Here is a 27,574-nt window from a genome sequence, read left to right on the forward strand (position 1 = left end):
TAATCAGCTAGGCCCAAGTCATCTAGCGACTTCTAATGTCTTTAAACAGGTGGCCGGGTTACAATGCTTAGGAGGGTGGTAGCAAGCCCTTCAAACCACGCGAGGCAACAGCTCCCTACACTATTACCGTTTTAAGGGAGCTATAAAAACCTATTAAGGTGCACCCAAAAATGAAAATAAAGCACCCCACTTACTCAGTGGCGGATACAGAAAAAACTCAAGGGGGGGGGGTAGCCAAAAGACATCTTGAGCTATGGGTGTAATAACAAATCATCAAGTCACATGCAAAGCTTAAGCGTCAAGGGGGGGGGGCGCCCCCCATATGTTCTGGCACTGCACTTGGCATGCATTTAAACACTTTTAAAATGAACTTTGTAGCATTAAAATCAGCCTATTAATTAGGGTGTTAAAGCCATATTTGGTACATTTGAAATATCTCAAAAACTGTTTATCGCATGATAAAAATAAATTGGAAAATGACTCTTCAGCACAAAATGATAAAATGAAAAATAATTTAGAAGATTTGAGATAAAGACATTGAAAGTCGCTAGATGACTAGGGTGGTCCTTAGCTGAATAGTTATATTCTAACTAGGTTCAAATTTTCAATTAATGGCTCTTAAAATACCTTTACATATACACTCTTTTACGCGCGTCTTTCCCCCATCAAGGACCCTCCCACGATTTGCTCTATAGGTAGCTGCCATAGACGTACTGCACGTAGCTCTACCGTGGAAAGTTCTTTCCCCCAAAACTCGTTCTCTCGCGTGTAGCACGGTAATGGCGACTCCCATGAAATACGCGCGTAAAAGAATCTATAATCATAGAAATCGGATAACAAACTAGAACGCGTAATCGAATGGCTGGCAGACCACCGATTAGATTCTTGGCTAAAACGACAGTAACACCAGAGATCCTGGCAGTTATAGAGATGCGAAACTCCGTCGAAAACCTGACAAAAAAATACAAGCATCAGCGCCGCCCTTCGGCCGGAAGGAAGCGCCCGTTTCAAGCCGAGAAACGCAAAAATTGTAAACAACGGTAACAATCCTAGGATCTCTGCGATTACTCCCCACGTACAGGCGTCGCTGCGATCGGCAAAAATAAAAAAAAAACTGGTTTGCTTAGGGTATAGGGAGTTTCGCATCTTTATAACTGCCAGGGGTGGCTGAGTGGTTAGCACTTTAGCCTCGCAGCAAGAGGAGCCGGGTTCGATCCCAGCTAGTGGCACTGGGTGAAAATCCGGAACCACTCCTTCTGCGTAGAGTTTGTAAGTTCTCTCCCCACTGGTTAAAGGGGTTTTCCATCGAGATCTTCGGTTTCCCCTTCCCATAAAAACTTGCTGAGGTTAACGTTAATAGTTAGTGTAGGGAGCTGTTGGCTCGCGTGGCATGAAGGGCTTGCCACCACCCTCCTACGCATTGTAACCCGGCCACCTGTTACCTGATCACGCACAAGCAGCATTGCTTATGTGGTCGAAGGTGGTGCCTTGGGTATTAGCTCTGTTAAAAAAAAAAAAATTCTTCTAAGCATAAAAATCTCTGGTAACACCATCTACACCGCTTATTTTAACTAGTGATCAGGTCTACTATGTGAATAACGTAGGTACTGATGCAAATAACCATTTACAGGTGTTGTTGATTCATAAGTGGTCTTTTATACTTTCTTTAACGGTTTTAGCTGTAAGTACAAAGCAAGATGTGGTTTTCGGATTCATATTTTTCGAAAGGTAAATACTGCATTTCTTTGTTATTTTACGAGATGATAGATTATCTTTTGAATAATTGTTGTAACTTATCTTTATTATTAAAAAAATAGTTTGCGGTATTTAGGGCTAGTTAGGCTTAGCCTTTGCTATCTAATTCTGTCACCCTTGTAAGCTAATGTTATGCAATTATATGTTACCTAGCTAGCTCGTATCCAAAAGTAAAATTTTTCTTCTCTGTTTGTTTGGGAATTTTACCTTGGTCGCATAGACCTAACTATTACTAATACTTAGTTTATAGTAGGTTTTCAGTTGGCTTCTGTTAAAATTAGATGTACTTTTGTTTAGAGAAACTGTCTTTGCTAAAGGATTATATAAGGTAATGACCAAGTATATTTTTGCTGGCTATGAGGTCTACATTTAGCGTTGAAATAATACACAATGTATATACTTATTTAAAGTATTAAATATAATTTTCAAGAGATTTATTGCATAAATAACAAGAGTTAGCCGGGTGGTAAATTTTAAACGCGGTTACATGAAGAGCGGCGGGCGCGTTTTAAGTCAACGAAGGCGCCAAAATGTAAGACGCGTTTCTGGTACAACGTTTAAACCACGAATACGACACAACGATTGCTCGTATTTCAAATGTTCATAGAACATTTTTTGTAGGAAATAGCTAGGCCCTAATGTTTGTAATTGGGTTAATAGCCGTACCAAAGATAATTTAAACTCGTACCCTAGATTCGAATACTGAGAGCTTTCCCATTGACGGTTTTCTTACGAAGCGTTTACCCTTTTCCGGCACGTGACCTCAGAAAAATCGGGCTCCATCGGTTGCGGTAAGGCGCAAAACATGGAGCGAATTTTTTTCTGAGTTCCACCGGTAAGTGGGTAAACGCTATCGGCAACGCGCGAGAGAGTGATTTCGAATCTAGGGTACGAGTTTAAATTATCTTTGGCCGTACATACAATACTAACGTAGATATTCGCGATAAACAATTACTTTGCACCGGTTTCCCTCATAATAATTGTGGGTAAAACAACTATTTCTAACAGTAACCTGTGAAAAGATATGTTTTGTTTGAGTAATTATTCCTTAAATATTTAATTAACCATACTTAATTTTTTAATTAAAAAAATTAGCTTTCTATGATTTGAAAGAAACGCGTTTTCTAGTGCGTTCTTAGCGATTGGAAATTATGGTTAAAAGAAAACTATTTCTAACACTAACCTGTGAAAAGATGTTTCCTTTTGTGTATTTACTCTTACATGATTTAATTACGCAATTTTGAGCCATTCTTCATCTTTAATTAAACATAAGTCGCTTTGAAGATGTAAAAAAAACCGCGTTAGCGTCAAGCTAAAGTCGGCCATTTAATCTTAGGCGAAATAGTGTTAGTTCACCAGTGTGGCGCAGATGGCGTAACTTTCGTTGCCAGCCAAACGAAAAGCATGGGCCAAAGGCAGGGTTTTTTAAAAGTTCTAATCGGACCACGCGGCAAAATTTAAAAAATCGTTCTAGTTTGTTATCCGATTTCTATGCATATAATGGTCAAAGAGCAAGAAAATAAGGCTGTGCCCAAGATATGCAGTGGTAGTGTCACGCATTAATCGAAATTTCCTTTTCAAATTGGGTCAATAGAAATTCCCAAATTTCTACCGAATTTTTCCATCATATATATATTAGAATAAAATTAGAAAAAAAAGACAATCTCTTAAATTTTGGAAACCATATTTTTACTATAGGTCTTTTTATTAAATAACCTCGCCTTCTTGTTTAAATGTTTCTTTTACGTCACTGTCTCTTACTTTTACATTCTCAAGTCAAGAGGAATTTAATTTTTTTAGTGCAGGTGCAAATCGCGCGTACTATGATCAGGCAGTAAGGATAGAGGGAGGTTTCCTCTTATGTTAAAGGGATCCATCACTCACAACAGGGGGAGGCATCGGGGTAACATAAAATCCAGACTTGCAGTGTGCTTCAAAACCAGTTTTTTGTGACACCTATGCCTTCCCCTGTTGTGAACAAACGCTCCTCTCCAATACAATAGGGGAAGAAAAGAGGGGTATCTTCTAGTTCAAAGCCAGGTAACGCACACGCTCGAATAATAATCGTGTTCACTGAGATTTTTAAATTTAACGCATGCGCGCGGAGAAAACTTGACCTAGCGAACTTCACTCCCCCATGCTTACCCCATTTCAAGGGAGAGGGTCTAAGCCCCCTATTTCGTCGGCTACTCTCTATCCTTACTCCCTGCTACGATTATACCACTAAACTATAGAGGTATACACTTGGAATGTCTAAGGTTCCATTGGGAATACGAAAGCGCGTCGAAAAAAAGGCGGGACTTAACTATGTCAAGTGTAAGACGTAACACGATATTTAAAACTCATTTGCTCGAAAAGATTGCGTCGTCATGGTAACCAATAGGCGATGTTCCCGCGCAAAAAAGGCTTATAAAACAATGGATTTAAAAACCTCAATTTGTTATCGTAAAGTGCGAAATTAACGGTTGACTCTACCCGCCTCTGCCAAGGCCGAGTGAGGGGTTGGGGGAATGAAAAGCATACTCAATTTTCTTTTTTTTTTGCCACCGAACTTTGGAGCCCCTTTAATATTTTGAAGTAATTATAATGTTCTTCGCGAAAGAAGTGTAGTGATACCTAATTTCAGGTATTTGTATGGTTATAAAAGAGATAATCAGGTAAGCTAATAATATAATAACCATGACTAGGCTTAATGACGAGTTTTAGTTGAATTAGGGTAGCGAGGGGCGAGTTTTTCTCATTAGTTTTCTTGCTTTAAGACACGCCCATTTCTACGAGCTTCATCACGGCCAAAAAATCTTCCTTAAACATTCCAAGCGTATACCTCTATAGTTTCTTGATTATACTAATGAATGAAGCACTGTCTTGTGACGTACGAGAAACACCTATTTCAAATATAGCAGTGCTTGCTAAAAATAAAGCTTTGTCGCGTAGAAGTAATTGAAATAGATATTTAAAAAATTTAGTTTGTAAAATGGCTATTGACTTCGCAGTCTCATAATATTTAGTTTCTCATGTCTTATATGCAGCTCTTTATACTTTGAAGTGGTCGCAATGCTGTCTGCTGCGCTTTCTGTTCCGGGTTCTGCAGCTGCTGCTGCTGCTCGTAGATACGTAGACCGATATGAAATAAAGTACGATAAATTTAAAATTTTTCCGATGGTTTTCTGAAGGTAGGTATTTTTTTATGATAAATGAATATTAAAGTAAATTAATTGTCTTTAGAACACTAGACTGGGGACTTGGCTTTTACGATGATATGACTAAAGTTATTGTCAATCGCTTTTACAATATATTGTCATGGTTACAGTGATGCCAAGTCGTACAAAATGAAATTTCCCTCACAGGGTCTTATAATTTTCCTTTTGAACCCAAAATTTCCCTATTTTGAAAAACTATAGTTTTTTAACACCATAGAAATCTTATAACATAGAATGATTCCGTATAAATACAAAATGGGTCAATTACATTGTCGGAGAATTCGTCATTATCAGTCAATCACGATTCAAAGAGTGATTACGGTTGCCATCTAGTTTGAGTTACTGAAAATAATAATTCGATTTTAGGTTACGTCACCTTTAGAACCAGCATTTGATTGGCCCACGTCAATCGAGTGTAATGTAGTTTTTAAACATGGTAGACTGTTACTTTACTCGTAAATTTTTTTCTCTTATATACAAACGTTTTGGATAACTATTGCGTTTGTTGTTATGGCTACATTACTTTAAATGTGAAATAACCTTTAAATACAAAGGTTAATACTAAGGACCTTCAGTCAGACTTGGAAATAGCGGGAGTCCTGGGGCCAATGGCACTTAAAAAAAATAAGGGCGCCCTTAAAATAAATCATTCGAAAGGGGGCTGCGGCCCCAAATTTAATAAATTATCTATAAAGAAATTTCTGGAATTGTTTTTTACGCCGTCTCAGAAACGCTGTTTTCCTACCCTAGTCGAGAGCGAAATCGAGCGTTAAAGTTAACGTTTTAAAGTCAATAAATGTTTGCATAAGTAACGTAACCAAATTTCATTATCGTATTTTCCCTCCCTATTTTTAAAAATTCCCCCTATTTCAACCCCCCTAGGCCAGTGGCCCTCAATTAAAATAAACTTAAAGGGGGCCGGGAGACCCCCGTTAAAAATATCACTATTTCCAAGTCTGCCGTCAGTCACTGCTACTCCCAAAACTGACATTGACATTGCCTGCTATTTTAAAAGTTGGGCCTATGTCAGGCGTAGGCTTAAATATTTTCAAAGCGAACCTAAAAATAAATCTTATTTATAATAAAAAAAATCCAAAAACGTTGAAGGGGTTCATATGAAAAAATTCCAGCAAAAACCTATGGGAATTCTGCGAGCTTGGATCGGATGGATCCTGTAAGAATCGTCTGAGCTTTTACTATTTTTAACCGCCATGTTATGGCGCTAGCGGCTTGCAATAATCAGTGAATGGCCGCTGATTGGCTGGAGCTTAATCATTAGTCGTTGCTACAAAATGTCCTGGCGTCAGGTTATCCCGTAGACCGGAGCATTCTAGGTAGGAGTATAAGATTTCTATGCTTAACACTTGGTAAAAAAATTATTTATTCGCGACCGAAACGAGTCTAGGCGACGTAACGGTTACGGCGCTAGCTTCTCCGAGGTGGCGCCTATGTTCTAGCGTCTGCTACAGACAAATTAAAAGGTCACAAGAAAGTTTTTCTTAAATAAACTTATCAAAATATAATCAAACGATGCAAAAATTATATCAAAATGCATGTTTAATTATTTTTAAAGTCAAATTTACAAGTAAAGACGAGGAAAAACTAATAGTCTGCTTTATCCTCTACCTATCTATGGGACATAAGTATATGTATTTGTACCCCGCTGCTCCGCCTTAAGCACTACAGCGGCCACCTTAAACAACCAGCCCTGGACAAAAGTGCGCTTTGCGAAACAACGTTCGGCCAGTGAGACAGCCATTTTGACCGCCTCACATATAGCAAACAAACGCCCTCATCACGGCCCAACAAAAGGCGACACCATGGGCTGCCCGAGACCCACCCTCGCACAGCTGAGGACTAGAGTGGCTTCCTCTTCCACTGCAAACTACCCTCCTTAGTAGGTCACAGAATGACGAGTGTGGAACACCCATGAGGTTCCAGTGACCCAGCGCCCCGATCACATGACCTTGAGAGCCGGGTATGGAGCCCCCCACAGGCTCCAGTGACCCCATCACACCACTAGATAGGGACGTAAACATAGTTTTCGGTCGCGAATTAGCCTTTTCAGTTTACATAGAGCCACGTAGTGGAAAATGCGAGAAGCTCATAAACTGCTGGATTTTCGTCTGCTAAGCGGACGATTTTTCAATAAAGCGTCTGCTTAGCAGACGAAAATCCAGCAGTTTATGAGCTTCTCGCATTTGCCACTACGTGGCTCTATGTAAACTGAAAAGGCTAATAGCGCCATCTACCTAACCAATATTAAATTATACTCTCCCATTTAATCTTCATAGTTAGATGTTCCATTTAGTTTCATTGCTTTATTATAAGTTATATTAAATGGTTTAACCAGTTTTAATTTATAATTGGTTAAACTAACATAGTATTCAGATGTTAGGCCTAACTTACCACAAAGATAAAAAAAATTGCACCCACAGTACTAGGAATAGTTAAATCCCCTCAATCCGATAATAACCCGAATCTCACTCCGCAGTCTCTTGTAGCAGGCGAGTCATCGAAAAGAAGACTCAAAAAGTCGAAAGTAAAATTGCAGGGGTGCCAGTTCTGCCAGGTCAATCGAAATCATTACGCTTTCTTGCTAAGGGCTCCAAGGTCAAAAACTGAAAATTATTGCACCCCTGATCGAAAATTAATGAATTCTTGGAAAAATTATTGAATTTCCTCTTATAGGCCGTATTCAAAGAACTTGCAGGGACCCCAGAGGCCCTATAATTCCTATAAAATCCTATATTTTTAGCAAAATCCCCCAAAAGTCCTATAAAATCCTATAATTTTTATATTGTGCCCATTTCAAATCCAGCCACTCACTTGTCACTTTTGTCAGTCAAATTGCTATATTTACCTATAGGATAAATTCCTATACAAAGTCATTCTAGTCTATACTTTTGTTATTGTTAACATGGTTAGCTACTATAGTCAGTTGCAGGCTAAGAAAGACAAAATATATAGTACAGTCGGCGCAAGGATACCTCAGACCATTTCCGGCCAGTTGACCGCGCGTAATTTAAATTTGACCACTTTACGGTCAATTTCAAATTTCGTGATTTTCATCGTCTTTTCGCGCCATCTAGGAACCGAAATGGGAATCTATTTTTTAATTTCATGTTGTCATGAGTTTAATTATTTAATGCAGCTAATTGAAGATCCAAATATTTTAAATAGCCCAAGAGGTTACTATAAAAAGCATGATAAAGGTTTATTGTTAACAAATAAAGAGAAAAATATAATTTTAAACGTCTATAGCTCATTAAGACAATGTTACCCCCAAGAAAGCGTGGTAACTATTTTAAAAGAAACTACCTATTTAACTGGTAAGACGTAGAAATAAATTTACAAAAAATAAATAATTATACATACTATTTTAAATTTAAGAATTGTAGGAATGCCTTATCTTTTAAATTTGCTCTCCACCACAATTATGAAATTAAAAAATAAAGATTCCAATTTCGGTCTCTAGGTGGCGCTAAAAGACGACAAAAAGAGCAAAATTCGAATTTGACCGTAAAATGGCCAAATTCAAATTTCGAGCGGTGGAATGACCGGAAACAATCTGAGGCATCCTTGCGCCGATTGTACTATATATTTTGTCTTTCTTAGCCTGCAACTCACTATAGTATATTTTTGTGATAAAGTGATTAAATAGTTTATATGTTTAAGTGAAAATCAAAGATTTATTTATCTAAATATAGATTTGGTTTTTAAATGCATAAAGTTAGTAAATTAAATAACATATATAGTCCAATAAAGTCTTATAATTTTGTAAAAATAGTCCTATATTTTCTATAAAAAAATTGAAGATTTGAGTGGGGGCCCTTAACTTGTAGTTATTTAAAATTTTATTTTTATTTTCTTTATGAAACGAGTCAAAACCACCCAATTTAGAGATATTAAGGCGGAAGTCGGTGGTCTTGTGTTTCGGGGACAATATAAGAGACTAGCCCGCCTTATAGGCGGGCCCTCAGCTAGTTATGTGTTCCGAGACACTCCACCCCAGTACCCCCCCCAACCCCTTTTTCCCATGGGATAATTTCCGTGCCACCTCTTTTCTCATAGTCGAACCACCGCAGTAAGGCACCCTCCCCCTTTTACCCATGCGAGAATTTCCGTGGCACCCTTTTTCCCATTGCCGAATCACCGCAGTAAGCCCCCTCCCTTTTTTCCATGTGATAATTACCGGGGTACCCCCAGTAAGGCCCTCCCTACCCTTTCCCCCATGCGATAATTACCGGGGTCCCCCCTCCCCATTTTTCCAATGTGATAATTATCGTGGTACCCTTTTCCCCATATTAGAACCACCCCAGTAAGGCCCTTCCTCCCCCTTTTGCCCATGTGATAATTACCGTGGTACCCCCTCTCCCCTTTTCCCATGTGATAATTACCGTGGTACCCTCTCCCCCTTTTCTCCAAGCGAGAATTTCCGTAGTACTGCCCTCCCCCTTTCCCACGCGAGAATTTCCGTGGTACCCGTTTCCCAGCAAAAATAACTCAACCCTGTACCCCTTTAAACTCTGTATCCAATGACTGATGCATCAAGGCCAAGAGCGCCACGGGACTTTCAAATCGGAACGACCCCGAAACCTCCTCCCACCTCCCCGTTTCCGAAACTACCCCATACGATCCCCCCCTCCCCCTACGAAATTCGCGGCGGAAACAGAGAGATAATTTCGGGTGTATTGCGTGTTGCGACAAACACGGCCCAACTCTCAGGGGCGACAGATTTCCATAAAATAGATAGTCGAACCACCTCAGTAACGAAGCGAAAGACAGTCTCGGTTTCTCTCTGTTCCGCGGGTCGCTTTTTCCTCGCCGCCCCGCCTTTGGCTTCGTGACAGACTAAGCAAACATTCCTGAAAGCTCGGACGTACGACCGACGACGACCAACGTACCAAGCGCTCCTTATAATATAGACTAGCCGAGAAGCCCGCCTTATAGGCGGGCCCTCAGCTAGTTGTCTGTTTCGAGGCACTCCACCCCAGTACGCCCCCCCTCCCCCTTTTCCCATGCGAGATTTTCCATGGTGCCCTTTTCCCTAAAGTAGAACCACTCCAGTAAGGCCCTTCCTCCCCCTTTTCCCCATGTGATAATGACCGGGGTACCCCCTCCCCATTCTTCCCATGTTATAATTACCGTGGTACCCACCTCCCCCTTTTCCCCATGTGATAATAACCGTGGTACCCACCGCCCCCTTTTCCCCATGTGATAATAACCGTGGTACCCACCTCCCCCTTTTCCCCATGTGATAATAACCGTGGTACTCACCTCCCCCTTTTTCCCATGTGATAATAACCGTGGTACCCACCTCCCCTTTTTCCCATGTGATAATAACCGTGGTACCCACCTCCCCCTTTTCCCCATGTGATATTAACCGTGGTACCCACCTCCCCCTTTTTCCCATGTGATAATAACCATGGTACCCACCTCCCCCTTTTCCCCATGTGGTAATAACCGTGGTACCCACCTCCCCCTTTTCACCATGTGATAATAACCGTGGAACCCTTTTCTCCATAGTCGAACCACCGCAGTAAGGCTCACTCTCTTTTGTCCCATGCGATAATTGCCATGGTACCCTTAACCCCATAATCGACCTCCCCCCATAAGGCCCCCTCCCCCTTTTCCCATGCAATAATTACCATTTTCGGTGTCCTATAATTTTAACAGTGTACGTTTTTTCCGACTTTTCGATATTGATGTCATATAAATCCTATAATTCGAAAATTTCTCACTGAGAGCGTTAACCGTCCAAGAATTTCTCGGCTCGCAGCTGACGAATGCGATGGATAACTGTGTTTTTATAATTTTTCAGTTTTTTTTATTTAAAAAGTTTTATTTTACCATACGTCAATGGGTTTATTTAAAAGAAAAATTTTACCAAACATCAGTGGGATATACGATGCAAATGGGTTTATTTAAAAGATAAATTTTATCCAACATCAGTGGGATATCCGATGCAAAATTGAAATTACCGCCAAATACAATATGTGCTATAACTTGGACTGGAAATATATAATTTTTAGTCCTTGGGTCTAGAATTGGATTTTGGCTATCTGGCAACGCTGCTTTCAAATCGGAACGACCCCGAAACCCCTCGCCCCTCCTCGTTTCCGAAACGAAACCCCTTCCCCCCTCCGAAATTCGCGGTGGAAAGAGAAAGAATATCGGGTGTGTTGCGTGTTGGGACAAACACGGCCCAACTCTCAGGGGCGACAGATTTTGAGAAAATAGATAGTCTAACCACCTCAGTAACGAAGCGAAGGCCAACAGCTTCTCTCTCGGTCCCCCGCTGGCGCTTTCTCGCTGCCCCGCCTATGGCTTCATGACAGACTAAGCAAACATTCCTGAAAGCTCGGACGACGACGACGACCAATGTACCAAGCGCTCCTTATAATATAGATGGCGCTATCGTGCTGGAGTTGTAACTTGTAAGATAATGTTTTTATTTCGATTTCACGTGATTGGAATTCAAATAAAAAAATTGCAAAATTTGAATGTAACGCGCTATATCGTTCTATTCCACGAGCTAATATTTCAGCGCGAAGGCGTTTTATAAAAACCCGCTCTTACCTTTAACAGTACAAGGAAATTAATCAAATCATTTGAGTTTAGTAACTTCAGTTGTGAGTTACAGTTCCAGGCAGTTTTGTTTGTATGGGGCTGAACATTAATTAAAATCATAATATTCGATTTATGTAAATTTTTTTTGAAAAATTAATATGTTACAACTTAAGGAAATTATTGCAAAATAGCGTACTATATGGTACACGGCTAAAATTATGGTACGGCCAAGATTTAGAAGTAAAATTATTGAAGTGTACCATAATTATGGCTTGGAGGAATAAAACAAGTATACAGGAGTTGCGGAGAGCTGCGAAATCGGTTTCGTCAGTGACCGTGAACTCGCGCGAGACGGAGGGGTTCAAACGCGACTAGCGCCAACTGCATACGGAATTTTGCAACTATTATCATTTTATATCATTGTTTTCGCGTCGTCTGGTTTGTTTTATTCCTCCAAACAAATACGAGTCATTTTGGAAAAAGGCGCAAAGAATTTAGAAATGTTTCAAAACAAACCAGACGACGTGAAAACAATGCTATAAAATGAGAATAGTTGCAAAATTCCGTATGCAGTTGGCGCTAGTCGCGTTTGAACCCCTCCGTCTCGCGCGAGTTCACGGTCACTGACGAAACCGATTTCGCAGCTCTCCGCAACTCCTGTATACTTGTTTTATTCCTCCAAGATTATGGTACTCCTGGCAACGCTGATTGCCATTATTTAGATTAGTAGTTTCACTTTAAAATCACCCTTCGTCGAATTTCCCTAGATTTCGCAATTGTTTTGGTCTGATTTCCCTTTTTGGAAATTTCTAACGACTTGGCATCACTGTATGGTTATTCAATACCTGAGGATAGATAACGGTAGTTACAGTAGTTTTATCATAAGCACCCTTGAGCAATCAAATTAATAACTCAGGTAAAATAATTACAGTAACCATTGACAAAATAAATTATTACTTGGCTGAGGACTGGCAATCTTCCGAAAGTTTTCCATGCTCTTTGGAACATTACCACCGCGGAACCTCCAGTGTTTATGGCGGACAGACTTGTAAATAGCGGCAGTCCACGCGTCAAAAACCCCTGAAAAAATCACGGGACTCCTAAAAAAATGTCTTTAGAAGGGGGTAAAGAGTCCACGGGACTCCCTCAAATTAGATCGTTAGCTGTGTAAAAAGAGGGAAAATATCGATAATTAAATAAAAAGTTGAATTATTTTTCTCCTTGAGGCATCTGTATAGTCATGGAAGAAGTAGAGAAGGAACGGCGGCCTCATGTTAAAAAACCTGTCGCAAAAAGCTTTAGAAATTCTCCTATTTGTTCATTCCCCCCATACTTTTACCGGGCATAAAGTTTCGTTTGCGCAACCCTCACGCGCATCCTACCTTATGTTATTGGTCTGAATGTCCGTATTCAATGCTCTTTAGTAAGTTACAACTTATTTGTTTGGTCATCTACTGCGTACAGTTTTTAAAATTTTAACGGATATTTTTTTCATGTGTAAGGCTTAGGTAGTTTGGGGTAAATTAAATTGCTGATTTAACTTTTAATTATAATGGTTCTTATATTGGGTTAGGGAATGTTAAAAATGAAACGTTCTTCATATAAGGTTCTTTGTAAATCTTACTGCTATTTTTAAAACCCGTGTAACAACATTTTGTGTAGTTTACCATTGTAGATAATTATTTATAAGCTAAACTTAAAACTATTTAAAAAAATGTAAATCAATTAGGCCTTTGCGCCTTGTGAAGATCAACACAAATACACGGAAGACACTCTTTTTCGCTGTCTTTTCGATCCCTCTTTTTGGCCGCCCGCTAGTCGGCCACTACCTGGAACCACCGGTGGGGGGTCTAGGCTCGGGTCTTTGGTCCCAGGATATTCGCTAACGAAAACTCCGGCAGCGCCCCCTATCCACACTGCGTGTAACTGTATAGTGGTGATCAGCATTCAGTAAATAGTGGTGTGCTACTGATGAGATGGTATTATATACGTTTTAACAGCGAATTAGTGTTTTCTTGGTAAGTAGGATTGAATGTCAAGTTTAAAGACATAATGTTTGGTTCTAATTATATACTGTCATTAAGATTTGAAGTCCTTTTGGATTTACTTAAAACATTGTGAGAGTAGGCCTTGGAGCAATATTGTCTCAAAAAGGTATGCTAACATTTAATTGGTATTCTATTATATTATCATATTTTAACCTTTATTTATTCCATAATAGTGAATCTCACCATGGTTCAAATTTGGAAATACATTGGGGAAAAGCCAAGAGCCTTAGAAGAAGGAGAACGGATGTTTAGAGAAAGCCCAAAAGGATCAAAATGGGATCAAAATGGAGGAAGTTGCCCGGGCCAATTTTTCGTGGCTTAAAAAAGTACAAGTATTGGAATATGGCCTCTTAATTAACTTAAATAATCAATTTCTAGCTTTTAGTCCAGATGGATTATACATGGAAAATGTAGAGATAAAATTACTCGAGATTAAGAAGAAAATATCAATTGAAGATGCTGTCGCTCAAAACAAATTTAACTCCTTGAAAATTGGAAAAGACGGAATTTAGTTACCAACTAACGATTGTAGAGGCTACTATGCACAAATTCAGCTTGGCCTTTGTGTTACACATAAAAACATGTTCATTTTTCTTGTATTCTCCCAAGGGCTATCTTTTAATTGATATTCAAAGAGACGAAGATTATTTGAAACAAAACATAGTCAAATTGTGCAATTTCTATTTCAAATTATATTTACCATTACTAGTCAAGAGTAAGTGATTTTTAAAACAAAAAAGTTCCTATTTTGTACTGTGCCAATTAGTATTATATATGAATTTGATCAATTAATGTTATAAATGAATTTTTACTTGAAGTCTTATTTATAATAAAAGATTTATAAACTTGTTTGATAAAAATTAATAAAATAATCATCATCGTCATTAAATAAGATTTAAACTTAGTCATCAAATTTATCATCTGCTAGAATTGGTTTTAGTAAATTTACTAATCCACATATGACCTTCAGAATTTCGTCACAGTAGGGAACTAAATCAAGGTCAAATTTATCATTTAAAATTTTAAATAATTTGATTCTTTGAATGGTTATCTCCACGTGAACACGAGCGGATGCAATTTTTTGATTTTTTACACTTTCTTCCTTACTAAACTGTTATTTTTCTCAAAAATGGATTGATGTGTAGAGCTATGCCATTGGCCGAACATTCATCTTCAATAAGGAAGCCTAAATTTAAGTTGAATGAGTTTTAAAATATTTTTTTAACATATTACACTTTTATGCATACCTTTGTCAACCATAATTCCATCAATAAATTGTTCACAAAGATTTATGACCCCACTCTCAATGGTGACTTCCTTGTCACTTACTTTTCCACCCCAGGGGTCGCTAACGAGCGTGATCATGCCAGAAGGTGAAATTCCAATGAGAATTTTTATTGTGTGAGTTCCTTTATAATGGCTGTAGGTTGCCACTCAGTCGTGAAATGTGTTGGGCTTCATCATAGGTACTTCTGAGCAGTCCAACACAATGCGAGTATTATTAAACTCTTTAAAACATTTAGGAAAGTTACTTCTGATATTTTCCATATCCGGCCAAAAGATAAATTTCTTCAAAACTTCAGCAAGGGCACAAAGGGTTCTTTTGAAATATGTTGAAACTGTTCGATTCGAAATGACAAATAATGAAGCCAAAGCGTCAAATGTCAAATTTGACTTAAGCTTCATTAGGGTTAACAACACCCTATCTTTTACAGGCATTAGAAAATTAGAGAGCTTGCTCTGGTTTTCAAGCCCTAAAACCTCACTTGAAAGGCTTTCAAATAGTTCTTTCCCAATGCCAGTAAGAGACACAAAATCAGCATTTTTCATTCCATTGCTTGAAATTCCAACTCTTGACCCAGCAAAATACTTTCCATGGTCCAAAGAAACTTGAACACCAATAGACGCATTCATTACTCTAGATGGTTTGTGAGATTGGTCCTTTCCTTGAGCTTCAGTTGTTACTTCAGATAGCATAGCTAAGTTTGATAATGACAAAACATTATCATCCGGAGCTGGTTCACTTGCGCTTTCAACAACTTTTGGAGCAATGGAATCTGTTATTGGTGATGTTGAACATAGAACTGCTTGATTTAAAATTAAATTTGTGTTATTATTCTATTTATTATTTCACAAAAGTTTACCATAAAATAAGAATACCTTTAGAACGCTTTACGTAACGTTGAGCTCGTTCTTTTAATCTAACTTCGGTTGATTCTTTAATTGGCTTACATGGCAATTTTTAGGAGGGAATGGCGTTACATTTCAAACGTCTTCTTACAGATCTACCATCTATTGATGAGTTTTTCGATTAATTTATTTAAAAAAAATTAATATTATTTGCATCTCACCATTTCTTTCCAAGAAGTCATCATCTGTAAAATGGGCGCTACAAATCTGAGCCCACTTACTAGGCCTTTTCCCCGACTTTATCTTTGTTAACCATACATTTAAAAGTTTCTTACAACTTGGGAATTTATTAAATGATAATCCTGGCTTTGGTTCTTCACTATTTTCTTCAGTTTTACGTTTTTTAAGCGCAGTATTATTGCAAAAAGGGACCGCACAACTTCTCCCACCTCTAGCGTTAATGTGAACCGCCATATTTCTTGGATTTGTTTTGATTTTGATCACCACTATACGCTGGAAAACCAAGCTGCAGGGGTAGCGACGGCAGCGCCACCTATACCCGTTTCGCTAGCGAATAGAGAATGGGGGTTAAGGGGGGTAAACTCAACATGAACGCGCCCAGCAAAATTCCCCAAAAAAGTGTTGCTGACTAGACTCCGCTTCGTGACGTGGTGCGCGTCGAAGAATGCGCATTAAGGACTGAGTGCCTTAACCAAAGGGGGTTGAAATGGGGGAAGACAACAACATTTTCGGTACAGGCTTTCCTATTCTGGCCGCCGTTCCTTCTATACTTCTTCCATGGTATAGCGTATACTGACCGCCCCTATTTCAGCTCTCCGAATATTAGTCGGACTCCCCACGGAGCTAGAGCTCCCCTATCTACTTATCTGTGAGGCCTATAGAAATTGACAATGACCAATGAAAAATTTGGAAAACTTGGGCCTACCAGGGAAAAACCTCTTTTAACTTAAACAGGTGTGGCCCGTGTGGGGAATAATTTCCATACTGATACTAAGACTAACGAAGTATGAAAATTATTAGTCGATAATTAATAGTCTTGCTCTGAATTCCATTAGGCGCAGTAATTGTAACAGTGCCATTGAAGACCAAAATTTTGCTTTATTAAAATGAATAAAGGTAGAAAAAATTAAGCTCTATGGGTTTGGAATGAAGACTTTAATGGTTAAATTAATTGTGATAATATTTACGAACATTTTAATTTACCCGATCACGATTATATATGAAAATATGTAAACTTTGATGTTGGGAATATATAATGTAATAATGCTGTAGTTCGATTACTGACTGTCTCTTTTATAATTACCATATACATTTTATAGGCTTTGCCTAGCTGGTTAGGTGCCATTTATTTTCGAATATAATATGGAGCAATAAAGAGAGATTAAAGAACATATAAATTTAAACGAGGGAGGGGGAAGAGTCCTGGACTCGTCGAAAAATAGATCGGCGGAGGGGTCCGGGTCCAGTGGACTCTCTTAATAATATACACTATTTACAAGTCTGATGGCGGAGCAGTTAAGGTCTTATAGAGCTCTGACACTGGCCATAAGCTCCGCTTCCGTTTCCATGACAATCACTGTAGCAGACGACTTTTCAAACTCTTGGAGGACAAGCACGGTTTTACCTTGGAGGAATAAAACAAGTATACAGGAGTTGCGGAGAGCTGCGAAATCGGTTTCGTCAGTGACCGTGAACTCGCGCGAGACGGAGGGGTTCAAACGCGACTAGCGCCAACTGCATACGGAATTTTGCAACTATTATCGTTTTATATCATTGTTTTCGCGTCGTCTGGTTTGTTTTATTCCTCCAAACAAATACGAGTCATTTTGGAAAAAGGCGCAAAGAATTTAGAAATGTTTCAAAACAAACCAGACGACGTGAAAACAATGCTATAAAATGATAATAGTTGCAAAATTCCGTATGCAGTTGGCGCTAGTCGCGTTTGAACCCCTCCGTCTCGCTCGAGTTCACGGTCACTGACGTAACCGATTTCGCAGCTCTCCGCAACTCCTGTATACTTGTTTTATTCCTCCAAGGTTTTACAGCGGGAAAAACTATGGAAGATAGCTAGTCATTTTTAAATTATTTCAGTTTTAAAATTGGTTATAAGTCTATAGTTACTAATAAGTGAATATTTTAAAAGTCCGTGTATTACGGACGTAGCAGCGGGGAAGCGGTATGCTAATAAAATTACTTTAATAGATGGTGAAGATACATATTTAGTTGGGGTTAGGCCCAATGACAACATAACTGATATCAGACTGTTTCTTCCAATTACATATTTAGATTTATTTACATACTTAATTTTACGTAAAAGTGCATACACGCTTGATGAATTGAAAGCTTATAAAAGTTTAGATGCATACAATTTTTATTTTGACAACTGTTTTTTCCCCATTTTTAAATGCAAGCAATTTCACCTCAGCACAATGGAAACCTACTGAATCCTCGTATCTATGAATAATTAAATATAATGTTTTAAAAGATATTTTGAAGGATAATATTTATGTTTCACCAGCAAGTATTAATTGTCCAGGCCCCAGATTTTTTAATATACCACAATTTTCAGTCAAGTGTTTATCAGACACTCTTCCACCCCATGCTTTGGATAAAAATGAAACAGAGCATAAATTGGTTACTCCAATTAAGAACTGCCCTTTAGCTAACAAATTAGACGGTTTTTCCATGAAAATCCTGAAACAGTCAATTTTAACAGCTCCTTTATTCCCGAACACATTAAAAAATGAACGTGGCATAGTTTTGTAGAGTTGATCTCTAGATGGGCAAATAACAAGATGCCCAAGTTGAAAGGGAAAATACATCCGAAATTGAATAGAATATTCTTGGTGCTGTGCGATTGGAAACATTAAACCCGTACGCTATATCTAAAAAGTCCAGATTTAATCTCAACTTCATTAGAAAAATAATAACTTGTTCAAATTTCGCTAGAGCAGATTTATTTGGTTTGACAATGTTGAATACAATCATCAGAGTTTCACAACTTGATAAGCCAGTAATAATATTTCACTTTCAATTAATCTAGAAAGTTTTCTTCCGTAATTGCTGTAGCTTTGAGTTTCGCGGTAGTTTTTTGGAATTAAGTTTTGGTTTCTAAAGATTTCTTGGCAAAATTGCGCTACAGCGGCCTCATGTAATTTCGTGTTTTTTTTTTGGTGGAGAATGTAGCACTTGACGCGTAGATTACGAAACTAATTTTTTTTTGGGGCCGCAAATGATAATTAAATTAATTAACTTAATGTTAAAAATGTACTAATTTTAGGGAATTACCGTGTTTTTGTATTTTTGGGTGGCGGAGAATGTAGCACTTGACGCGTAGATTACGAAACTAATTTTTTTGGGGCCGCAAATGATAATTAAATTAATTAACTTAATGTTAAAAATGTACTAATGTTAGGGAATTACCGTGTTTTTGTATTTTTGGGTGGCGGAGAATGTAGCACTTGACGCGTAGATTACGAAACTAATTTTTTTTGGGCTGCAAATGATAATTAAATTAATTAACTTAATGTTAAAAATGTACTAATGTTAGGGAATTACCGTGTTTTTGTATTTTTGGGTGGCGGAGAATGTAGCACTTGACGAGTAGATTACGAAACTAATTTTTTTTGGGCTGCAAATGATAATTAAATTAATTAACTTTATGTTAAAAATGAACTAATTTAGGGAATTACCGTGGTTTTGTATTTTTGGGTGGCGGAGAATGTAGCACTTGACGCGTTACTAAACTCCCCGTATTGGCGCCTGACGGCGCCGCGCACTCGCTTCGCTCAAGCGCTGGGGGCGCGCAGCGCCTCCCCAACCCCATACTAAAAAAAGCGATGGGCCATCTATAACGCGACCTAGAGGACAGTACCAAGCCTTACGCATCAAGTATGTACTTTTAATCTCAACCATTAACAAAGTGGCCCAATAATAGAAAACACCGAGAAAATTAACAAAAACTGTAAAAGATTTGATAAAGTACGGGAATATCACTTTGTGGCCCAAAAATACAAAACACCGAGAAAATGAACAAAAACTGTGACTGATTTTATACAAAAAGGGAATATCACGTGGAATTCATTAGGACACCGAAACTGTGTTGCCGGCGAACACACGACGGAAATAAGTACAACGAAACACGTGCAAATGCCCAAAAATTAGAAATTTAAAATTACATTAAAAAATTAAATAATCATTTGCGGCCAAAATCGACAAGGTCTATCAGGCGCAACCAAAATTAATATAAAATTCAATGAAAATGAGAAATTTTTAAAATTAAAAAAATTAAGTTAAACAATTAAATAATCATTTGCGGCCAAAATAAAAATTACCCTCGACATCCACGTGACAATGTCTATCATACGCAACGAAAATTAATATAAAATTCAATGAAAATGAGAAATTTTATAAATTAAAAAAATTAAATTAAACAATTAAATACTCATTTGCGGTCAAAATAAAAAATACCCTCGGCATCTACGTGATAAGGTCTATCAGGCGCAACCAAAATTAATATCAAATTCGATGAGGCCGCTGTACTACACTTCACCCGATTTCTTATTCAATTTTGACTATATCTTTTTCACACAAATCCGATTGAGTTGAAGCATCTTGAATGTTAGGACAAACTTGAATGCACCAATAGACGAAGACTGTTCGTGTTCAGGTAAAGAAACGATATCTTCAAGAACCACCTCTTCTTCCGAAACCATAAGGGTGTCTTTTGGCGTATCATGGGTGTTTGTCTTTAATTTAGTAATTTCTAATCTTCGCAGTAATCTTTCTCTTCTATCCATAATCTTTAAATGTTAATTGGAATTTTGAGATTTGTAACCCAAATTCAAACTTTGGATCCAATCTCTGTTATCTTGGTCTAACAATTTGGCAGGGGCTCCTGAAACAAATATTTGTTAATTTACCATTATTTACTTAAATTTTAAAAGAAACATATAAACTCACCTGTGATGAAATGAAGAGAACATATTATTGCACTTTTAATTTTGTCGTTACTTGGTTCTTTCCTTTATAAAGCTTGAATCCACCTTTGCCTACTTATTTTTGAGTTTTACTATGCCTTGGTTCTTATTATTTTCGTTTAATGATGGAAAGCGATAAAAATATACCTTATTGCCGTCTCGATTTCCGCGTATCGTAAAAAGCGCTAAAATTATTTATTTTTAACATGTTAAATAGATAATTTCACGAAATTAATAAGAAAATAAGTAATTTTATTGTTTTTTTTTTTTTTTTGAGATACACAAACATCGGTGTCGACCCGAGGCCTTAGACACCAGAACACACACAATAACTGATTAATCAGGGTGAGATATGTGTAACGGCCACGCCAACGGGGGGATACGTGGGGACAGGGGTGGGGACACCCGTGGCGGAAGTATCCCGACCACCCGTTGGGGGATTGGTAGTCGGCCTCACATGGCCTTCCACAAACTCTGCCTCCCGGACGCCTGGGATTACAGGAGTGAGCCACTACTCCCGACAGTAATTTTATTGTAAGCTCTATATGCCGCCAAAACCCTGTTTGCCCTCCAAGGTTCGTTTTCAAATTGAGAATATGACGTCACACCTACGTAATTTGGCTAGACCGCGCCCAGTGTCAGAGCTCTATTGCAAAATCAATTTTTTTAAATGGAATAACGCTTATTATTTATTGTTATTATTTGGAAAAAATAATATCGAATTATAAAATCGAATCATAGAAATTATTATTATAAACACTTAATTCGTTTTTGAAAGTACTTATTTTCTAATTTATTGTTATCAAACATGGAGTAATTAACCTCCATTAGTCCATACATCAAACTAACCTGGAAGTAATTATGCTTCCGAATACTTGATTATTACATGTTAGTGCTAATGTCTTATGGAAGCTATGGTTTGCCTGAGCATGGAGGAATAGTAGAGGAGGGGAAAGGAAAGAAGGCGCTAAATCCGACAGCGTAGTGCCAGTTCGAGGCGGGGGACAAAAAAGGGGGGGGGAGTCAAGGTAGACTTTTTAAAGAATTCAAACCCTAACCAGAGATGGGCAAAAACCAATTTTCAGAGCTCACACTCCTCTCTTTAGAGTCAGATGTTGGAGCTCGCGCTCGCGCTCTTCTCTTTTTTGGCGGAAGCTTGAGCTCGCGCTCGCTCTCTTCTCTTTTTATATCCGAAAGTGCAGCTCGCACTCGCACTCCTCTTTTTTCATCCGAGAGTGGCGCTCGCGCTCAAAAATAGCTCTCCCACTCTTTTGAGCTGAGAGTGCGCCCATCTCTGCACGTGACCCGCACTTTTATCGTTCTTTGTCAGAGCACGGCCAACTTTGACACTCGTGCAATAGCGGCCAACCCATTCGCCGAAATTCCATGAACAAGGAGTTTCCCCTTATAAACTACTTCAGCGCCACGCTCGTTTTGATATTAGCTTCAATGCAAAAACTATTCTAAAAATAATTTTCCGCTAGGGGCGCTCGACGCCGAGAGATAGTTTTGTTCGTAGGTTAACATAGAAAATTCAACGAATGGGCTGGCCGCTATTGCGCGAGTTGGCCGTGGTCAGTGAAAGAAAAACCGCCATCATCTCCGACGGTTCGATGGTCCGACCTGGCAACCTCTGACTCAGAGGTCGGAGCTCGCCCTCTTTTTTTTAAGAGAACGGAGCTCGTACTCTTCTCTTTTATATGCCAGAGTGAGCTCGCGCTTGCGCTCTTTTTGCATCCGAGAGTGGCGCTCGCGCTCAAAAATAGCTCTCCCACTCTTTTGAGCTGAGAGTGCGACCGTCTCTGACCCTAACCGGTAGATCGCGCCGCCTTTGGAATGTATGAATAGATAAAAGTCTACTTCGACATACCCCCCCCCATTTCTACATCCCCCTTTACGCGATTTCTGAAGAATAATGTCAGTGCTTAGCCCAATCAGAACTATCAATACCACTCCAGGGCTATTCCTCTATGGCTTGAGCGATTTCAAAACAACCCCATGTGGTAATAAGCTATATAAGGTCCATAGAGTTGTTGGAAAAATTCGGACCGTATTTTAACTAGCTCCTCCCCTATCGTCACGTGACTCATGCATACCTTTCCGCTTCTGAAAGCACGTGATTCTGTAGCCCAAATTATCGCTATGCTCCGTTTGGTTTACCGTTGAAACTTAGAGAGATAGCGGCTAAAGCAGACGCTATTAGTTTTTTCTCATCGCTGTTGGTAAATCTGACTTCATAAATAATGCTACTTGCATTTTAATATAATCTTTACATTATTTGCTTATATTTGCACTGTAAACCCGATTTTAAGGCATTAAAAGGGGCTAGATGACTTCTGCCTAAGGTGGTACTTTCGGTATTAGCATAGCTGGTTATTATTGTTATTGTTATTTTAATAAGTTAATTTAAAAAAACGTTCTTATGACTTCTTAATTTTATTGTAGCAGATTTAATAAGTTTTAGATTAGTCACAGCCATGACAACATAGGGTTTAAAGATTTATTATATCTTTCGCCCCGCAGCAAGAGGATTCGGGCTCTGTTTAAAGGGAGAATGAGCTAAATCAAAAAATCGTCTGCTAACACTAGCTATGCTAGCTTCTGTTAAAACTGTTTCTGTTAAAGGAGGTTTTCGCACGGTTTCTTCGTTTTCCTCTTGCCGTAAAATACGGTTGAAGTTAACGTTATTTAGTGATACGCATTGCCATTTTTATTATAAAAATACACATCTGTTAATATGTATGAAATTAATTGAGATTTATTATATAAATTGGAATTCTAAATTAATTATGATTTACAACTCAAGTAAAATAAGTTTACTACAAGTATGTAAAATAAAACTTTATGTTACAGATAACACGAATATACAAAGGCCTATTAGAAAATGGTCAACGGCGGACTGACTGAAAAATTCGTACTTTCGTGGATGGCACCAATTGCAGTCACAGGAAATGTCACATAAGAAGCAGAACCCTGAAGTGTTCCACAACATTATCACCTTGTTGAAATAATTGGATTTGGCGTGTATTGTAAAATGGAAAATATAACTCCATCCGAGATTAAAACGTACCAGTGCGACCACTGCAATTTCAGCACGAGGCGTCTTGGTAGTTTCGAAAGACACAAGACTTTGCACTCCACTCAAATTGGACAGGGGAAAATCCAGAAGGACGAGAGAAACGGCTCATCAGGGGAAGATGATTTCTTAGAATCTTCGGGTGACGAGTGGGATGACGGTGTGACGTATCAGGCTCGTCCTTCGTCCGATGAAGAAACGGACCATTTTCAGCTTGAAGATGGTGCTGGAAATGAGCCAACCAACAGGGCAAATGGACGTCGAAAGTTTTCTTGCGAATACTGCGATTTCGCTACTAATCATAGCTATAGTCTTAAAAGACACGGCAAGAATGTCCATTCAAAGAAGAAAATATCGGGAATGTTTTCAAAGAAATGTAGCCAAAGACACCAGAAGCATTTCCAGTTTTCAAATAACGAATGTCAACCGCAAATTAATTTCGTGATTTCGGATTATCGAGGTTCACCAACTACTGAAAATGATGGTCAAGCGTTAAGCGAAGATGGCCAAAGATCAGACAAAGTCAGACCCGTTCGCTTCAAGGTAACGTTGTTTTCTTGCAACCTTTGCGATTTTAAAACGGAACAACGACAGACATTCGTCGCTCACAAGCACGAACACACGAAAAGGTTTCGATGTGAAAAGTGCGGTAACGATTACTCCAATCGTTTCAGTTTGGTACGGCACATGAGAAGTCACGCCGATAAACGACCTTTCCAGTGCCAAGAATGCGATAAATCATTCAACAGGAATTATTGCTTAAAGAATCACATTAGAACGATTCACCAGAAGAAGAAGAAGGTCGTTAGAGACATTGGCCAAGACGGTTCGAAATCTACAGAGTCTTCTAGTGCGCCAAATGCTAAGGATAATTCCGTTGATACCGATGGTCTGGTAGGCGACTCTGATCGAAAACCCGAACCCTTAACGTTAATCGAAGATGCGAGCAATAACGGAAATATTCCCCTGAAAACCCAGCCTCAGTTTGTCTGTGACGAGTGCGGTCGACGTTACAGATTGAAGTACTGCTTAACGAAACACAAATTGTCTCATTCGGTGTCGCAAAATCGTCTTTGCGAAGAATGCGGGAAAGAATGCAAATCTACTAAACAGTTATGGAAACACAAACAAACTCACGCCAAGCCTTCGGGCAAAACCTACCCATGCGATAAGTGCAGTTACGTCAGCCATAAACGTGAAAACGTCAAACAACACCAACTGAGCCACGCGACTGCGAAAGATCACCTCTGTGACGAATGCGGCCTGCATTTCAAACGACCTCGTTATTTGATCAATCACAAGAAAACCTGTCACGTGGGCGAACGACCATTTAAATGCCACCAATGCGACTTTTCCGCCAAAAGCTCCCACTCCTTGAAAGTGCACGAAAGAGTGCACTCCGAAGAAAAACCGTATAAGTGCAGTTACTGCAATTACGCTTGCAAACACAAAGCGCTTCTGAAAAGACACGAACGCACCCACACCGGAGAAAAGCCTTACAAGTGTTCCGAGTGCCAATTCGAAACGCATTTGCGATGGAAGCTGCTCAATCATCAGGCCTTCCACGTGGGACATAAGCTGCACAAGTGCGATCAGTGTCCGAAATCTTTCATGGAGAAACGCAGACTAGAACAACACAAACTGCGTCACACCGGCGAAACACCGTACAAATGCCAAGACTGCGACGCATCCTTCCTGACGAAGGTAAGCTACGACGGACATCGGTTGACTCATACAGGCGACGCTCAATATCTGTGCGATCATTGCGGGAAGGCCTTCTACAACAAAATAAGTTTGTCCTCGCACGTGTTCCGAGTCCACAGCGAACTGTCCAAGAACCGCATCTTCAAATGCGACCTCTGCGACGCCACGTTCAAATCGAAACACAAATTGAAGGAACACACCTACAGTCACACGGGTGAAAAACCCCATAAATGCGACCAATGCAGCTACGCGACCAGAATCTTGCCCAATTTGCAAAAACACAAACTGGTACACTCCGGAAATAAACCGTACAAATGCGCCCTCTGCGATTATTCCACGGGAAATCGCAGCAACTTGACGACGCACCAGCGGATGCACGTCAAACTGGGCGAAAATAAATCAACGTTTAAAAGCAAAACGGCGCGGTCCGGGGTCGCGAGAAAACGCAAATCTAGTTCGAAATCAATCGACGAAGACGAGGAAAAAGCGACAGCCGGCGATACAGCGCCATCTGATCGCGTAATGAGAAAACGAAAACGCGTATCGGCGGTGCATGAAGAAGCGCCAGACGACGCTGATGACGACGAAGCGTCATGTGACTCGCCTCCGGATTTAGACGCCGACTATTCGCCGCCGAGAGAGCTTGAAAATTCGGCAACGAAAGCGACATCTGGCGACAGTGAGGCTAACGATCAATTGAATAATTTGGAAAACAGGGTAATTTTTAACGGATCCAATAACGTTGCGATTCCTGTTCCGGAAAAAAATTCAACTATTAATCTAACTGAAACAGGAATGACAAGTGGTTTTGAAAGTATTAATTGGTTGTGAATGACATTGTAAATAACATAATATCATAAGTATGGCCCTTAAATCGTTTGCTGTGGAGATTTCTAGGGCATCATTACTTGGCACTAAAGATTACGATTACGAGTAACAGCTGGAAGTTGTCAGTCCTTATCCACTTTGTGATTTATGTTGCCATTGGCGAACAGCCTAAAATTTTCTTTGGAAGAATAACAAGTATCATAAGTATGTTGTTGTATACGCTTTAAATGTAAAGATCTCAATCACGTGAGAAGTAAATGAACTAAAGTAATAAACGATACTTTGTCTATTTTATACTTTTTATTACGCCTGATTATTCCACATTTGAAAATGCAATTGGTTTTCCAAATATTTTTTTGCGTTTTCACCTGACACGACGTCGCCGACGCTTTTTCTTATAGAGAAAAACCGACATAAACTTGTGGTCATTACTGATAGGCTGATAGCAAGAATTAATTTAGGTACCAATAATATGGGAAGACAGATTCTAAATTCAATCCGAGTAATTTACTGAATGATGCTATCGTGATATAGCAAATCTATGTATCTGGATCGTATCTGGATTTTTCTTTTGTATTTTGTATCAAAACGTAGATAGAAGGCGGTAGCGTTTCGGATCAGTGGCTAAAAATCAATAAACCTTCTCCCGTGCTTTCTTAGTTCTTAAAGATCTCACCAGGTGACTCTTTCTTTCCAAAGCGTGTTACTCGCTATGTCACTTTTGTGCCACCTAACGTGACAAATGTAGAACATTAAATTAATTGTTAAATATACTAATAATTTAATTTATTTAAATTATAGTTAAATTCAGTCTCAACTTATTTTTTTCTTCCTCGGCGTTTGCCATCGAAAACGGATATACATAACCAAAATCAAAAGAACCTGCAACCTTTTTAGGAATTTCGTCGTATGATGATTGATAAGAATTATTCCTAGACCTTACTCAAAGATTTTAATTCACTACGGCGGGTAAAGATGACACAATTCGAGTCGTGGCCTTATCGTGACGTGAATTTAATCTGAGAGAGGGTGTTCGATACGGGGAAAAGAGAATAAAAATAAAAATGGGGGGAGATTTGAATTCAGAATGGAAACCAGTTGTCGTTAATCATTCACAAAATCTTTATTTAACACTTAATATTATAAAAACACTAAAATACAAAAAATGAACAAAATTCGGGGGGACCGAGGGGATAATTTTACTTTGTTTCTAGTGATGGTTAGGCCATCTCCATTATGGTTCTTTTAGCTTTTTTCAAC

The 27,574-nt window shown here is 39.0% G+C and overlaps 2 protein-coding genes and 1 long non-coding RNA gene across 6 annotated transcripts; 2 read left to right on the top strand and 1 right to left on the bottom strand.

Moving 5' to 3' along the window:
• The first annotated feature begins 1,708 nt into the window (after positions 1–1,708).
• Positions 1,709–26,531, top strand: LOC149968997 (uncharacterized). Of its 4 annotated transcripts, none has more exons than XM_090155072.1 (2): positions 1,709–1,728; positions 23,560–26,531. In XM_090155072.1, the coding sequence occupies exon 2, from the start codon at positions 23,741–23,743 to the stop codon at positions 26,315–26,317; it is 2,577 nt and encodes an 858-aa protein (XP_090011198.1). In that variant the 5' UTR covers positions 1,709–1,728; positions 23,560–23,740; the 3' UTR covers positions 26,318–26,531. The 4 variants fall into 4 exon arrangements, with proteins under 4 accessions (XP_090011198.1, XP_090011195.1, XP_090011196.1 ...); XM_090155069.1 differs by lacking the exon at positions 1,709–1,728 and adding an exon at positions 4,848–4,928; XM_090155070.1 differs by lacking the exon at positions 1,709–1,728 and adding an exon at positions 6,071–6,289.
• LOC149968998 (uncharacterized) lies at positions 13,186–14,211 on the top strand. Its single transcript, XR_016480720.1, has 4 exons — positions 13,186–13,546; positions 13,613–13,682; positions 13,750–13,902; positions 13,962–14,211. It is a non-coding gene; the product is annotated as an uncharacterized LOC149968998 (long non-coding RNA).
• Positions 14,505–15,804, bottom strand: LOC149968999 (uncharacterized). The gene is made up of 3 exons (XM_090174202.1): positions 15,737–15,804; positions 14,824–15,663; positions 14,505–14,762 (listed from the first exon to the last, which is right to left on the bottom strand). Exon 2 carries the CDS (start codon positions 15,551–15,553, stop codon positions 15,011–15,013), a length of 543 nt encoding a protein of 180 aa, XP_090030328.1. The 5' UTR covers positions 15,554–15,663; positions 15,737–15,804; the 3' UTR covers positions 14,505–14,762; positions 14,824–15,010.
• Positions 26,532–27,574: the final 1,043 nt, after the last annotated feature.

The sequence above is a fragment of the Leiobunum rupestre genome, chromosome 1 (genome assembly GCF_980474605.1).
Source record: "Leiobunum rupestre chromosome 1, qqLeiRupe1.1.hap1, whole genome shotgun sequence".
Taxonomy (NCBI): domain Eukaryota; kingdom Metazoa; phylum Arthropoda; class Arachnida; order Opiliones; family Sclerosomatidae; genus Leiobunum; species Leiobunum rupestre.